This window comes from Hemitrygon akajei, chromosome 14 (assembly GCF_048418815.1).
Source record: "Hemitrygon akajei chromosome 14, sHemAka1.3, whole genome shotgun sequence".
Classification (NCBI taxonomy): domain Eukaryota; kingdom Metazoa; phylum Chordata; class Chondrichthyes; order Myliobatiformes; family Dasyatidae; genus Hemitrygon; species Hemitrygon akajei.
The window spans coordinates 38,516,451-38,531,295 of record NC_133137.1 but is presented as its reverse complement, the minus strand read 5'-3'; the positions used below and the strand labels follow the sequence as shown (position 1 = coordinate 38,531,295).

At 39.3% G+C, this 14,845-nt stretch overlaps 1 protein-coding gene across 1 annotated transcript in view; it reads right to left on the bottom strand.

Moving 5' to 3' along the window:
• Positions 1-14,845, bottom strand: part of acacb (acetyl-CoA carboxylase beta) — a 172,863-nt gene that overhangs the window by 51,031 nt on the left and 106,987 nt on the right. Inside the window, exons 30-37 of the mRNA XM_073065876.1 lie at positions 14,014-14,113; positions 12,363-12,470; positions 12,082-12,138; positions 11,915-11,956; positions 9,597-9,812; positions 8,931-9,086; positions 2,017-2,220; positions 591-746 (exon numbers count right to left, since the gene is read on the bottom strand). Of these exons, the coding sequence (XP_072921977.1) occupies positions 591-746; positions 2,017-2,220; positions 8,931-9,086; positions 9,597-9,812; positions 11,915-11,956; positions 12,082-12,138; positions 12,363-12,470; positions 14,014-14,113 (1,039 nt within the window). The remainder of the gene's footprint in view (positions 1-590; positions 747-2,016; positions 2,221-8,930; positions 9,087-9,596; positions 9,813-11,914; positions 11,957-12,081; positions 12,139-12,362; positions 12,471-14,013; positions 14,114-14,845) is intronic.

Here is a 14,845-nt window from a genome sequence, read left to right as displayed (position 1 = left end):
TAGGAGAACAAAAAATATTTCAGACACCATTTCTACATTCTGAAGACAGCAACATTGAACAGTATTCAGCCCCACAGAGAAAATACATTACTTAAAATCACATGTAAATTTTCTATATGTGAACAAAGAATAAAATAATTTATTTTCAGTAGTAAATTGTCAAGCTACTATGTGTTTCATTATCATACACTTAAAGTGAATTGTCTTTTAAAATACATCCCTTGTTGTGTGATCTGATTAATAAGCCAAAGACTTGACATATTTGATCAGGCACGAGTTTGTGAAGACATATTTGAGTATCTATGCCACACAATAGACTGAAAGTGCTGGAAATCTGGAGCAGTTCACACAAAATGCTGGAGGAATTCAGTGGGTCAGGTAGTGGGGTCTCAGCCCAAAAAGTGGACCGTTTATTCTTTTCCAAACATGCTCCTTGACCTGCTGAGTTCCTCCAGCATTTTGTTTGTTTTGCTTTGTGTGTAGGTTTGATGTAATTGCAGTTTTAAAAATTTGGAGTGACCAACATCCTGCAAAAGGATCTTTCTGAGATTTCTGAGGGACGTTAGTAAAGAAAGATGAACAAACATTACTTGTTGAAACATTTCAGGAAAATCATATGCATAGGTTGTTCCCAAGGACTGTGCCTGAAACCGTTTTGCCTGGAGCAGGTCTTTGGTGACATACGGAGTGTTCATCAACATTCCGTGGAGAGGTCCTTGTTTTTCTCCATATGAAATGAACATGATCTGAATAAAAGCACAACAGATAACTATCACCTTACAATTTTTAAAAAGGAAATTCATCAGGTTTTGTTTAATTCAACAACTCTGCACTATAGGGGCTAATATGATCTAGCTAGAGGGCAAACCAGCTGAAAAATAATGGTTACAGACATTACATCTTGGTATAGAAAGAATATTGCGGTAGGTCTCCAGAATGAAAGCTAATTGCTTAGTTTCTCAATCTCTTGGAATGGCTTTCTATTGGCATTTATTGTGATTCATATTACATCTCAAATACTTCTACTAGCTGGCTTCTGTTAGGACTCCATTCCTGTATCTTACCTTTTCTGATTTTTTCATTCATTAGTCTCCCATTCCAGGTCTTCCAAAATAGTTTCAGGCATGGATTCTACTCCCCTAGGTGGGCAGTATCTTCAACTAGAGCAGGCTTTCCCAACCCGGGGTCTCCAATCCCTCAGTTAACATTAGGCGACCACGGCATAAAAAAGGTTGTGAACCCTGGAACTAGATCTATTAGTTTTTTATGCTTTTTCTGTCATTTCTTTCCTCTTTCACAAGTATTGTTGGGGTACCACCATTCATCCACTAGGTGTCTTGCATCACCTTTTCCATTTTCAGAATGACTCCTTCATCAATCACCCTCTCGTTTGCTGATATCTGAAGGAATTGCTGCCTGACTTTCAGTTTCAACATTCACATCAATGGCACCTTCACATTTCACTAAGTGCTCATCCTGGGTAAACTGCCTGCAAGTCCTTGGACAGCGGTTTTTGATCATCAGACCCATTCAATCGTCATCAGGAATTCAAATACAGTTTAGTTGAACAGCTTGTTGAATACCTCTGTGAATGTGACCTGAAGTTGTTCTTCACTTATTATCTAATTCCCTTCTCATTTTTATTTCTGACCTATACTGTTATGATGAAGTTGAATACAAGTACAAGAAATAGGATCTGTTTTTCCTACTAGGCGTAAGTCATGCTAATTCAAGTTAACTTAAATAGCATTCTCCTGCCTTTCTTGCACTGTTCTCTTTGAAATACCATCAATCTGCAATATACTCTATTATGATCAAGTGCTCTCATAAAATTTGACCCCTTCATTCTTTTACAGACTGCCGGAGTTATGGACTACCCCCATCTCATTAAACATCTATTTCAGATTTACAGCATTTGCAATTCTGGCCAACAGTTGAGACTTTTCCTTTTGCAGTTCTAATGGGGAAGAAGCTTCACATTTTCTAGATACATTCCACAATTCAGGAAGGAAGTACCTGTCTGGTTCTAGCATTTGCCACCTCCTTATACAGGCTCATATCCAGATAATATCCCGATTCATTAGTGAGGAGCAAGCGGATTGGGATTGCATTTCCCGTGGGAGTTAGACGGATATTTATTTTCAGTTCAGCTTGCATGACCCTGAGTTTCCACAATCTGCTCCCATATCTCATCACCATTTCATGGACAGACTTTTCAATCTAAAAATAGAGAAGACATTAAGTCTCTGCAATAACAAGGCTCAGGATTTATGGTGTTAAAATGGGAAAGAACACGCATCCTTTCTCACAAAAGAAGCAATAATGTATGTAACAGTTTGGTACATAGTTGTATATTAATTAAGGAAGAAAAAACTACTAAACTCCGACAACAATGTCTACTACAAAACTTGAAATAAATCATAATCTTAGTAAACTTAACGTGTGATGTTCTGTTCTTCAAGGAAGAGAATGTGATTGGGCCTGAATTAACAATCAAGATATTGTAATGAGTGTTTGAGTAACTTCACCATCCCAATGTATTATCATATTGTACATTTTCACGGTGTATGCCAGGCTTTAATACAAACTCTGAATATTGTCATAAGTATAGACAAATCAGCTATCAAAACAGGTTAACTGATCAAACTACTTGCTTCCATGAACAGTGCAAGTTGACAATGATATAAATGCAAGTGTGTAGCTGACTTTTCACAATGTATACATATAAACTAAACATATACACTAAACAGAGTAGTAATCTCAGGATTGCTGCCTGTGCCACATGCTAACGAGCACATGAAGAGCATGATCAGGCATGTTAACGCATGGATGAGAGACTGGTGTAGGGGGCAGGGCTTTGGGTTCCTGGATCATTGGGGCTTCTTCTGGGGGAGATATGACCTGTACAAAAAGGACGGGTTACACCTAAACCCAAAGTGGTCCAATATCCTAGCAAGTGGGTTTAATAGAGCTGTTAGGGAGGGTTTAAACTACAAAGTAATTTGGCAGGGGATGGGAACTGGAGTGATAGGGCTGAGGAAGGGGAAACAGAAATAAATCACACATAGTGTGGAACAGAGATGATAGAAAGGACAGGCAGGAGATGAGGCATAATCAAAGCCAGTGGGATGATTTACAGGGCAATTGAAGCATGATAGATAGATAGATAGATACTTTATTCATCCCCATGGGGAAATTCAACTTTTTTCCAATGTCCCATACACTTGTTGTAGCAAAACTAATTACATACAATACTTAACTCAGTAAAAAATATGATATGCATCTAAATCACTATCTCAAAAAGCATTAATAATAGCTTTTAAAAAGTTCTTAAGTCCTGGCGGTAGAATTGTAAAGCCTAATGGCATTGGGGAGTATTGACCTCTTCATCCTGTCTGAGGAGCATTGCATCGATAGTAACCTGTCGCTGAAACTGCTTCTCTGTCTCTGGATGGTGCTATGTAGAGGATGTTCAGAGTTATCCATAATTGACCGTAGCCTACTCAGCGCCCTTCGCTCAGCTACCAATGTTAAACTCTCCAGTACTTTGCCCACGACAGAGCCCGCCTTCCTTACCAGCTTATTAAGACGTGAGGCGTCCCTCTTCTTAATGCTTCCTCCCCAACATGCCACCACAAAGAAGAGGGCGCTCTCCACAACTGACCTATAGAACATCTTCAGCATCTCACTACAGACATTGAATGACGCCAACCTTCTTAGGAAGTACAGTCGACTCTGTGCCTTCCTGCACAAGGCATCTGTGTTGGCAGTCCAGTCTAGCTTCTCGTCTAACTGTACTCCCAGATACTTGTAGGTCTTAACCTGCTCCACACATTCTCCATTAATGATCACTGGCTCCATATGAGGCCTAGATCTCCTAAAGTCCACCACCATCTCCTTGGTCTTGGTGATATTGAGACGCAGGTAGTTTGAGTTGCACCATATCACAAAGTCCTGTATCAGTTTCCTATACTCCTCCTCCTGTCCATTCCTGACACACCCCACTATGGCCGTGTCATCAGCGAACTTCTGCACATGGCAGGACTCCGAGTTATATTGTGCATGGTGCAGTTAAAACAGAAAACAACAACTAGTGGACTGAAAGTGTTGTATTTGAATGCACGCAGCGTAAGAAATAAAATGGACGATCTTGAAATTCAGCTACAGATTAGCAAATATGACGTTGTGGCCATCTTTGAAACTTGGCTAAAGGATGGCTGCCATTGGGAGTTGAACGTCCAAGGATATACAGTATATCAGAAAGACAGGTTAGTAGACAGAGAGGGGTGGTGTGGCCCTGTGTATAAGAAATAATATTAAATCATTAGAAAGGGATGACATAGGATCGGAAGGTGTAGAGTCTCTATGGGTTGAGTTAAGAAATGGTAAGGGTAAAAGGACCCTAATGGCAGTTGTATACAGGCCTCCAAAGAGCAGCTGGGATATGGATTACAAATTACAGCAGGAGATAGAAAAGGTGTGTCAGAAAGGCAATGTCATGGTAATTATTGGGGATTTTAACATGAAAGTGGATTGAGAAAACTAGGCCAGTAGTGGACCTCAAGAAAGAAAATCTGTAGAATAGCTAAAGGATGGTTTTTTTAGAACAGCTTGCTGTTGAGCCCACTAGGGGAACTGGATTGGGTGTTGTGCAATGATCCAGAGGTGATAGAGAGCTTAAGGTTAAGGAACCCTTATGAAACAGTGATCACAACATGATCAAGTTCACTTTGAAATTTGTGAAGGAGAAACTAAATTTCAATGTGTCAGTATTTCAGTGGAATAAAGGAGATTACAATGACGTGAGAGGGGAACTGGCCAAAGTTGACTGGAAAGGGACACCAGCAGGAAGGACAGCAGAACAGCAATGGCTAGAGTTTCTGTGAAAAATGACGAAAGTGCAAAACAGATATATTCCAAATAAGAAAAAATTTTCAAATGGAGGAAGGACACTACAGTGAAGTCAGAGCCAAAGAAAAAGCAAAAGAGAGGGCATACAAGGAAGCCAAAGCTAGCCAAAGATAGATGATTGGGAAGCTTTTAAAAACTTGCAGAAGGAAACTAAAAAGGTCATCAAGAAGGAAAAAATGAATTATGAAAGGAACCTGGTGACTAATATCAAAGAAGATACTAAAAGCTTTTTTAAGTATATAAGGGGTGAAAGAGAGTCAAGGGTAGGTATAGGACTAATAGAAAATTGCGCTGGAGATATTGTAAGAGAGGCACAGAGATGGCAGAGGAACTGAATGCGTATTTTGCATCAGTCTTCACAGTGGAAGACATCTGCAGTATACGGACATTCAAGAGTGTCAGTGAAGTAAAGTACAGTCGGCCCTCATGCACATTGCGCGGATTCAACCAACCACTGATTGGGAAAACCTGGAAGTTCTCTCTCCAGCACTCGTTGTTTGAGCATGTACAGACTATTTTTTTCTTGTCATTATTCCCTAAACAATACAGTATAACAACTATTTACATAGCATTTACATTGTATTAGGTATTACAAGTAATCTAGAAATGACTTAAAAGTACAGGCAGTCCCTGGGTTATGAATGAGTTCCGTTCCTGAGTCCGTCTTTAAGTCAGATTTGAAGTCGGAACAGGTACATCCGGTATTATTTAGCATCAGTTAGTCAAATGTTTTTCTTAGTATATAGTACATATTTTACCTTTCTATGCATATAAAACACTTAAGAAACATACGTATTTCAATAATTAAACCACTGCGTTGCTTAGTAATAATTGTAGCTTTCATCAGGGCAGGGCCTTTCACGTGCTCCTTTAAAATTGTTCCGACCATTGACTGACTGTAGCCTAATGCTTTTCCAATGACCAATGGCGTTTCACCTCTTTCCGATCGCTTTATTACTTCCACCTTATTTTCAATCGCAATCGTGATTATTTTCGTGTACAGAAACACCGTGGATTCAGAGCTATGCCGGGTCCTAATGTCCACCGATCTGAACATGTTAAATAAAGTCCGGGATTCCGCTGGGTCCTAAAGACCACCGTACTGCTTCAGGTCAAATGAGGGACTTGAGCATCCATGATTTTTGGTATCCACGGGTAAGGAGGGCCAACTGTATGTGCAGTGAAAATACATTACAACTGAGAAGGTGTTCAGGAAGCTTAATAGTCTAGGGGGTGGATAAATCTTCTGGACCTGATGGAATGCACCCTTGGGTTCCGAAGGAAGCAGCTGGAGAGATTGCAGAGGCATTAACAATGATCTTTCAAGAATCGATAGATTCTGGCATTGTACCGGATGACTGGAAAATTGCAAATGTTACTCTGCTATTTAAGAAGGGTGGGAGGCAGCGGAAAAGAAACTATAGACCTGTTAACCTGACATCAGTGGTTGGGAAGTTGTTGAAATCGATTGTTAGGGATGAGATTACGGAGTACCTGGAGGCACATGACAAGATAGACCAAAACCATCATGGTTTCCTGAAAGGAAAATCCTGCCTGGCTAATCTACTGCAATTTTTTGAGGAAATTACAAGCAGGGTACTCAAAGGAGATGCAGTAGATGTGTGTACTTGGATTTTCAGAAGGCCTTTGACAAGGTGCCGCACATGGGGCTGCTTAGCAAGATAAGAGCCCATGGAATTACAGGAAAGTTACTAGCATTGGCTGATTGGCAGAAAACAGAGAGTGGGAATAAAGGGATCCTATTCTGGCTAGCTGTTGGTTACCAGTGGAGTTCCACAGGGGTCGGTGTTGGGACCGCTGCTTTTTTACGATGTATGTCAATGATTTGGACTATGGTATTAATGGAGTTGTGGCTAACTTTGCCAACAGTACAAAGATAGGTGGAGGAGTGGGTAGTGTTGAGGAAACAGAGAACTGCAGAGAGACTTAGATAGTTTAGGGGAATGGGCAATGAAGTGGCAAATGAAATACAATGTTGGAAAGTGTATGGTCAAGCACTTTGGTGGAAGAAATAAGTGGACAAACTAATATTTAGATGGGGAGAGAATTCAAACTTGGGAGTCCTCATGAAGGACACCCTAAAGGTTAACCTCCAGGCTGAGTCGGTGGTGAAGAAGGCGAATGCAACGTTGGTATTCTTTTCTAGAGATATAGAGTATAAGAGCAGGGATGTGATGTTGAGGTTCTATAAGGCACTTGTAAAACTACACTTGGAGTATTGTGTGCAGTTTTGAGCTCCTTATTTTAGAAAGGATATACTGACATTGGAGAGGGTTCAGAGAAGATTCATGAGGATAATTCCAGTAATGAAAGGGTTACTGAATGTCTGGCAGCTCTTGGGCTGTATTCCCTGGAGTTCAGGAGAATGACAGGGGATCTCACAGAGACATTCCAAATGTTAAAAGCCCTGAACAGATAAGATATGGCAAAGTTATTTCCCGTGGTAGGGGAGTCTAGGACAAGAGGGTACAACTTCAGGATTGAAGGACATCCATTTAGAACAAAGATGCAGAGAAATCACTTTAGTCAGAGGGTGACTAAAGAGAGGACTCTCTGATGGTGGTGTCTGAAAAAAGGATGCTGTCCAAGTTGCATGCCATCATGGACAATGTCTCCCATCCACTCCATAATGTTCTGGTTAGGCACTGGAGTACATTCAGCCAGAGACTCATTCCACCAAGATGCAACACTGAGTGTCATAGGAAGTCATTCCTACCTGTGGCCATCAAACTTTACAACTCCTCCCTTGGAGTGTCAGACACCCTGAGCCAATAGGCTAGTCCTGGACTTATTTCCACTTTGCATAATTTACCTATTATTATTTAATTATTTATGGTTTTATATTGCTATATTTCTACACCATTCTTGGTTGGTGTGACTGTAACGAAACCCAATTTCCCTCGGGATCAATAAAGTATGTCTGTCTGTCAGGTAAATCTGTGGAATTTTGTTGCCACAAGCAGCTATGGAGGCCAACTCATTGGATGCACTTAAGGCAGAGATAGATAGTTTTTTGATTAGCTTGGGCATCAAAGGGTATGGGGTGAAGGCAGGGGAGTGGGGATGACTGGAAGAATTGGATCAGCCCATGATTAAATGGCAGAGCAGGCTTGATGGGCTGAATGGCCTACTTCCGTTCCCATATCTTATGGTCTTATATCCAACTTGGACTATAATTAGATTACAGTTGTTCTGTCAAAAGATTAATAGTACCTCAAGGAATTATGTGATAAACCATAGCTGTGGCATTAACCTGATTAAAAAGGAAAGAGAATTCTAGCATTGTACCTGTAATTTTGACAGGTTTGTACCATAGAACATGGGACAGCTGCCCCATTTGTACACTGGACCATGTGCTAGTACTATATACCAAGGGCATTCCTCACCAGAAACACAGGAACTGTTCATTGCCTGAAAGTCAGACATTCTGCACTTTTAGTTTTCCATTTGTATGTATCTGAACTTTGCTTATTTCAAGAGTGGAATATGATTATAGGGATTTTTAGGCTGAATTTTGGCAATGTGAAATTTCAGTTGGGCACTGTCTTGCATGTCTGTGTCAATGATGCAATTTCGGTATCAATTGTACATGAGATATTATTATTTCCTAGGTCATGCCACATTGATCACTCCGGGAAAAAAGGTCATGCTTTCATAGGCCACTACAATAGCACTGTTTAATGGATCCCTCTGGATTAGGTCTGAGTTCAGATCTCTTTAGCCCTCAACTGTACCCTCCCAATCCTTCACATTGTCTCCCCAAAGGCAATTCCCAGCCTCCATCTCCCGCCACCCACAGCTCAGGGTCTGAGCTTCAGCCACCATTTCTCATTACTCCCTCACCTACTGAGCTTGGCATAAAGTTTACTGCATACTTTTAAAAGAGCAGGTGTATTTCAACTGCGAGTTCTTTTGGTTTTAATGATAGAAACCTGAACAATAAATTGAATGTTATTTTTGAGATAAAACCATAACCAAAAAATATGAACTCTTCAAACCTTCATTGGATCCATTATTACAGTCGGCACAAAGTTAAGGAAAATATGGTTGCAATCGGTGCGCACAGTCTGTTTGTTAAAAGCCACTTCTAGTTCATCCATGGCCTCAAGCAGCAGGCGCTCCCCCTCATTTTGTAGATATTCAAAAGAGGCTTCCTGAGAGAATGAAATTAAAACAAGTTCTGAATTTGGTTTGGGTCCTTTTCATTTTGATGCAGAATGTGGAGATGAAGATTTGTTAACCTGGAATGGGATTTGCAGGTATCAGGTTGGGAATAAGGGAGGGATAAAATGCTACCACTGCTGTGATGAGAAATGCTGGCCACATTCAGGGCTCATAAGAATGTAAAAGGATTAATGGTTTAATTTTCAAAGACAATTAGAAAAATTAAGAGAATCATGAAGTCTATGCATAGGACTTTCCCCCACTTTGACAAAATGGCTGGGGCATAGTTCATAATGGGCAAAGATTGTCCTCATAAATTCGGATGCAAGTAAGCTAGATGGATCAAGTAACCATATTTATTCAAAGTTTCTTACATTAGAATGTCCCACTGACTGGGTTTGATTCAGTTTTTGTCATGCAAGGCCCATCATGCCAAATGAAATATTGAACTGTAACCAAAGGGTAGCACTCAAGTGCTTTATGAGCCTGAGTCTCCTCACCTTAGTAATGAGGTCAGGATGTCTGATGATGGCGCGGACAAAAAACCTGTAGTCAGTGACCTCTGTTCCCTTCTTCACCTTGGCAGCACCTAGGTACAGGTGCATCTTGTGGTTACCACACGGAATAGCAGTGAGGTCAAAGTTTTGCATCCGGTTGAGTTCCAGCTGGAAAGCCAAGGCTGGATCCAAATGCCGATAAATACGATCTTCTGCAAACTGAATGGTGAGATTTCAGGCTTGATGCACAAAGAGATCACTGGTTTCTAAATGCAAATGAAATGTCTGCCCCATCCCCACTCTTGACTTGAAAATAAAAAACTTGTTTTAGGGTATCAATAACAATAACCTTTCTGAAATAAAGATAAGATTTTCATCTTAGGTTCTGTAAGCTAGAATTATTAAAACTGTTTCTTTCAATATTAAAAGATGTTGATGTTTTATTGACATAATCACTGCAACATTACTGCAACTGTCCCAACATCAGAAGGCATTCAAGAAATTCCTTCATGTCTCAAGTTTCTTAGATTTAGGACTTATCAATTTAATGACATAAATTAAAGGAATCCATCTCTTAATGTTTTAAAAATTACTAAAGATTTTGAAAGCATTCACAAACTCAGCAACGATTAGATTTTCACTTCTCATTTTAGCATCCTAAATGTAAATATTTGTTCATTTTAATAGAGAATAAATATCTAGCTCTCTATGTATAGCAAGGTCTGATTAGATACAGCAAATGCTAAATTCTTCTAGACCAAATGTTTTATCTGAGAAGTTAAGACAAGGTCAGCTGAGAAGATCATCAGGGTCTCTCTTCCCACCATTACAGACATTTAACCACATGCTGCATCTGCAAAGCAAACAGCATTATGAAGGGCCCCACGCACCCCTCGTACAACCTCCTGCCATCTGGGAAAAGACACCGAAGCATTCAGGCTCTCACAACCAGACTATGTGACAGTTTCTTCCCCCAAGCCACCAGACTCCTCAATACCCAGAGCCTGGACTGACACCAACTTACTGCCCTATTGTCTTGTTTATTATTTATTATAATGCCTGCACTGTTTTGTGCACTTTATGTGGTCCTGGGTAGGTCTGTAGTCTAGTGTAGTTTTTTTCTGTGTTGTTTTTACATAGTTCAGTGTGGTTTTTGTACTGTTTCATGTAGCACCATGGTCCTGAAAAGCGTTGTCTCGTTTTTACTCTGTACTGTACAAGCAGCTATGGTCGAAATAACAATAAAAAGTGACGACTTCACTTACCTCTGTGACAGAGAGCAATTGGTAAACATACTCCTTACAGATGCACATTTACACACACACACAAAGCTTGCCTTGTCAATCTGCTGTCGATGTGCTGAGTGTGTGCACTTCATTGTGTTCCCTGGTGTTTTGTTATAAAGGGTTAGCTTTATGATGCCTTTCCCAACATACTCAGTAGAATATTTCATTTCTTTAGTAATAGGGATGTGTAAATGTGCATATGCTGTTTGTATACTGTTTTTAAAGTAGATCCTTGTTTATTTTGTAATATGATTGTAACTACACTGTGGGGTGCATCATATTCTAATTCATGTGTAGTCTTAAATTAACTTCGTGGGTAATTAGAAATGGTATGTCCTAGAGCCTAATAAACAAGGTTCATTGCCCTCAGTAGGAGAGGGAGATCGGGGCTGCCAGGAGTTCACACTGGACAGAGTATGGAGTTGTTACACAAACATGACAAAGTCTGCAGGTACTGGAAATCCAAAGCAACACACACAAAATGCTGGAGGATCTCAGCAGGTCAGGCAGCATCTATGGAAAGGAGTAAACAGTCAAACTTTTGGGCCGAGATCCTTCTATGCTGTGGAGTTTTTATTGTGTTTTATCCTTCTGTAAATATTGGCAGTTTTTCTTTTCCCTGTTATTGCTAATTTTTGTAAGTTAGATTTTTGATGCTCGGAAACACCCTTGGACTAAAGTGCTGACTCCAGCCATTTTTTCTTCCGTCATAACCCACACATCTATCAATCTCCATTGTCTAATTCTTGGTATATCTGAATAACGTTCCTATTTCTCACATTTCCATCCTTTATTTCTTTTGCTGAGACTGAAAATCAGCAGCAAATAACAGAAAGGATTTATGCTAACCTAGTAAAAACCATGCTGGCTAGAACAGAGTGGAAACAATCCCAGATGGATTTTCAAGGTCATGTCCTAGAAGTCAGAGGACAGAAAGTACCTTGGAATCTTCTTCCTGATCCAAAAGACATGCAATTATAACTTAAAGAGGCAACAGTTCTTGGTCTTGCATAAATAGTAAATAGTTTTGTGTACCTCTGCATTTGCCCTGAAGGTGAAGTACTTGGGGAATTCTCGCTGTAAGCAAAAGAGAATGGGAAAGACAAACTGAAATTTAATGATCATATGGCTGATAATTAAATATAAGCATTTTAATGCAAAACTTTTCAAGCAGACAACTATACAAATTTAGAAAAGCTCACCTTCTGTCCAACTAGAAAGGTGATTCGTCGGATTCCATACTCACACAAAAGGACTTTCTGCAAACACAGAGGCAAAAGAATGGTTTTTAGCCTTTGATGGATTTTCATAGCAAAATCTAAAATAAATGTCTAATGCTTTTAAAAACTTCATAATACAAAGCCTATTTTGATTATACTTCTTTTCTGAAAATCATTTCTGATGAAAGGGAAGAATTATAATGGCCAGGAGGTGAGCCTAGAGTTGCAGAGGTCAAGTTTAAAAGGCAAGCTTTCACAAATACCTTGGATTGACAGAATGTACTGAAGATCATCACCAATTCATCATCTTTCTCACAATCACCATCTCTGAGCGCAATATTCAGAATATGGATGGGTTCGTCCTTCAAATCCTGTTTACAAAAGTAGCATTTTAAAGCCTTTTTTTTAGTATATCCCAGACAATACATGATAAACATTAACAATCTCCTAGAGCAGGGGTTCCCACCCTTTTTTATGCCATGGACCAATACTATTAAGCAAGGGGTCCATAGACCCCAGGTTAAGAATCCCTGTCCTAACCATACATAGATTCATATTTCATATGGCAGATTTTCTCACTTCCAGCTCATAATCTATTTTTATTTTTTTAAAATTAGCTTTGATCACCAGCATTCTGAACTTCATTTTCTCGTGGTTTCTGAGATCAAAAGGTTTATGGGCTGGTAGACTATCCAAGCTACCAGAGCTAGATTTGGAAGTCATGATGTTATTACCTTCAGGTTAATTTCTCAAGCAACGTCCATTGAAAATTCCAGTGGTCTCAATCTGTCTTGCACCTTATTCAATTCATTCATCTCTGGAGAACAGGGGTTCCCAACCTGGGGTCCACAGACCCCTCGGTTAATGGTCTGATTCCATGCCATGAAAAATGATTGGGAAGCCCTGCCTGAGTCAGTTTTCTTCCCTTTCATTTCCATGCTTAACCAATTATCTCTTTAAATCTATTATAGTTCTTCTTTCTATCCTATCCATCATAGAACTCTGGCCACCCTAAATATCTATTGCATAAAATAAGGTCTTTTTAACCTCTCTCAGGATATCTTCAAGGAGTGATGCTGTAAAAAGGTGGCATCCATCATTAAGAACCCCCATCACCCAGGGTGTACCCACTTTTTGTTGCTACCATCAGGAAGGAGGTACAGAAGCCTGAAGTTACACACTCAACAGTTTCTTCCCCTCTGTCATCAGATATTGACACTTCCTCACTACTTCTTAATTTTTTTTATTTTTCCACTACTTATTTAATTTAACTAATATATATACTTACTGTAATTCACAATTCCTTTTCTCTATTATTACATGTGCAGCACTGCAAAGACAACAAATTTCATGACATATGCTTGTGATATTAAACCTGATTCTGATTACTACGGTGATTTATTAAAATTTTTGTTTAATATTTATCAAGTCATTACCCCAAATAGTATTTTCCTAAAATCTCTCTTAGTTTTGAGTACCTCTTCAGTTTCCTCTTTTGTTCTCCTAGGAAAAATAGTTGCATCACTCTTGACTTCCCTACAGGTACATATCCTTGGCATTTTCTTAGGGAATTGTTATTGCACTCTCTCCATGGACAGGAGATCCTTCTCATTCTGAGTCATTCAATACAGGAGACTAAATTCTAAACTCAGTATGATCTATCTGAGGAGGTTAATATTCTTCATCTTGCATTTCTCCTCTCGTACATGAAATTGTAATCTTGGTTTCATTTAACCTTCCTCAGTCAATACTCTCCCTCTTTTTACCTTTATCTCCAGGATTTCTTGATTTGAAATTGAGAGATTCAATAGTCTAGCAAGTGCTAATTTCAAAATCTTCAGTGGCAAGCTCAAAGGAAGAACAATAACTTAGAGGTTAAGCTTCTACGTGTAAAGCACAGAGATTAAGAATTACCTTACTGTCTTCCTGATCAAAGAAGGTTGACCTTGTCTCAGAAAATAATGGACTATCCAGAGATGGGTCAGCAAAGCAGCCAATCACTTCTTCAAAGTTTCTTTAAAAGTACAAATATTCAAATGATTTACACACTAATTACAGAGAGCATTACATAATTTATATGATGCAACAACATATAACTTATTGTGGATTTCTCTTGATATTAGGTGTTCATTGCATTGCTCAATCTTGTACACCATAATATGAAAACACTCACTTTGTGTTTTTTTTACAACTGATATATTTATGTAACTTGTTGGACACTATTTTTGACAATATAGAGATATAAGTTGGCTTCTCCGAGACAATAAATATATATTAATTTTACACTGATCTGAAGACTCAACATGGGAACCTATTTTTGGAGCATAAATGGAGAAGTTCACAAAAAAGATCTCAAGGAAATGCTCTGACTTGCTGAGATTCTCCTTCATTTTGTGTGTGTTGCTCTAGATTTCCAGCATCTGTAGAATCTTGTGTCAAGAAAAAGTATGATTTCTACTAGAGTGGAGTTAAATTAAGAAGTAAGAAATGTGCTTTTGTAGAGGTTTAAATGACCTGCTTCCATGAAAAGGATCAAATAAACAGGAGCAGCTATCCCCTTAACCCTGCTGTGCCATTCAAGAAGATCATGGCAGATCCAATCTTACCCCAATATCACCTTTCTGCTCTGTCCCCATTCCACTTGATCTTCTGCTAATACATGAATACAACTGGACGCCACGGTAGTGTCATGGTTAGCGAGATGCTACTGCACCTTGGTGCTTTCTAGAGTTCAGAGTTGAATTCT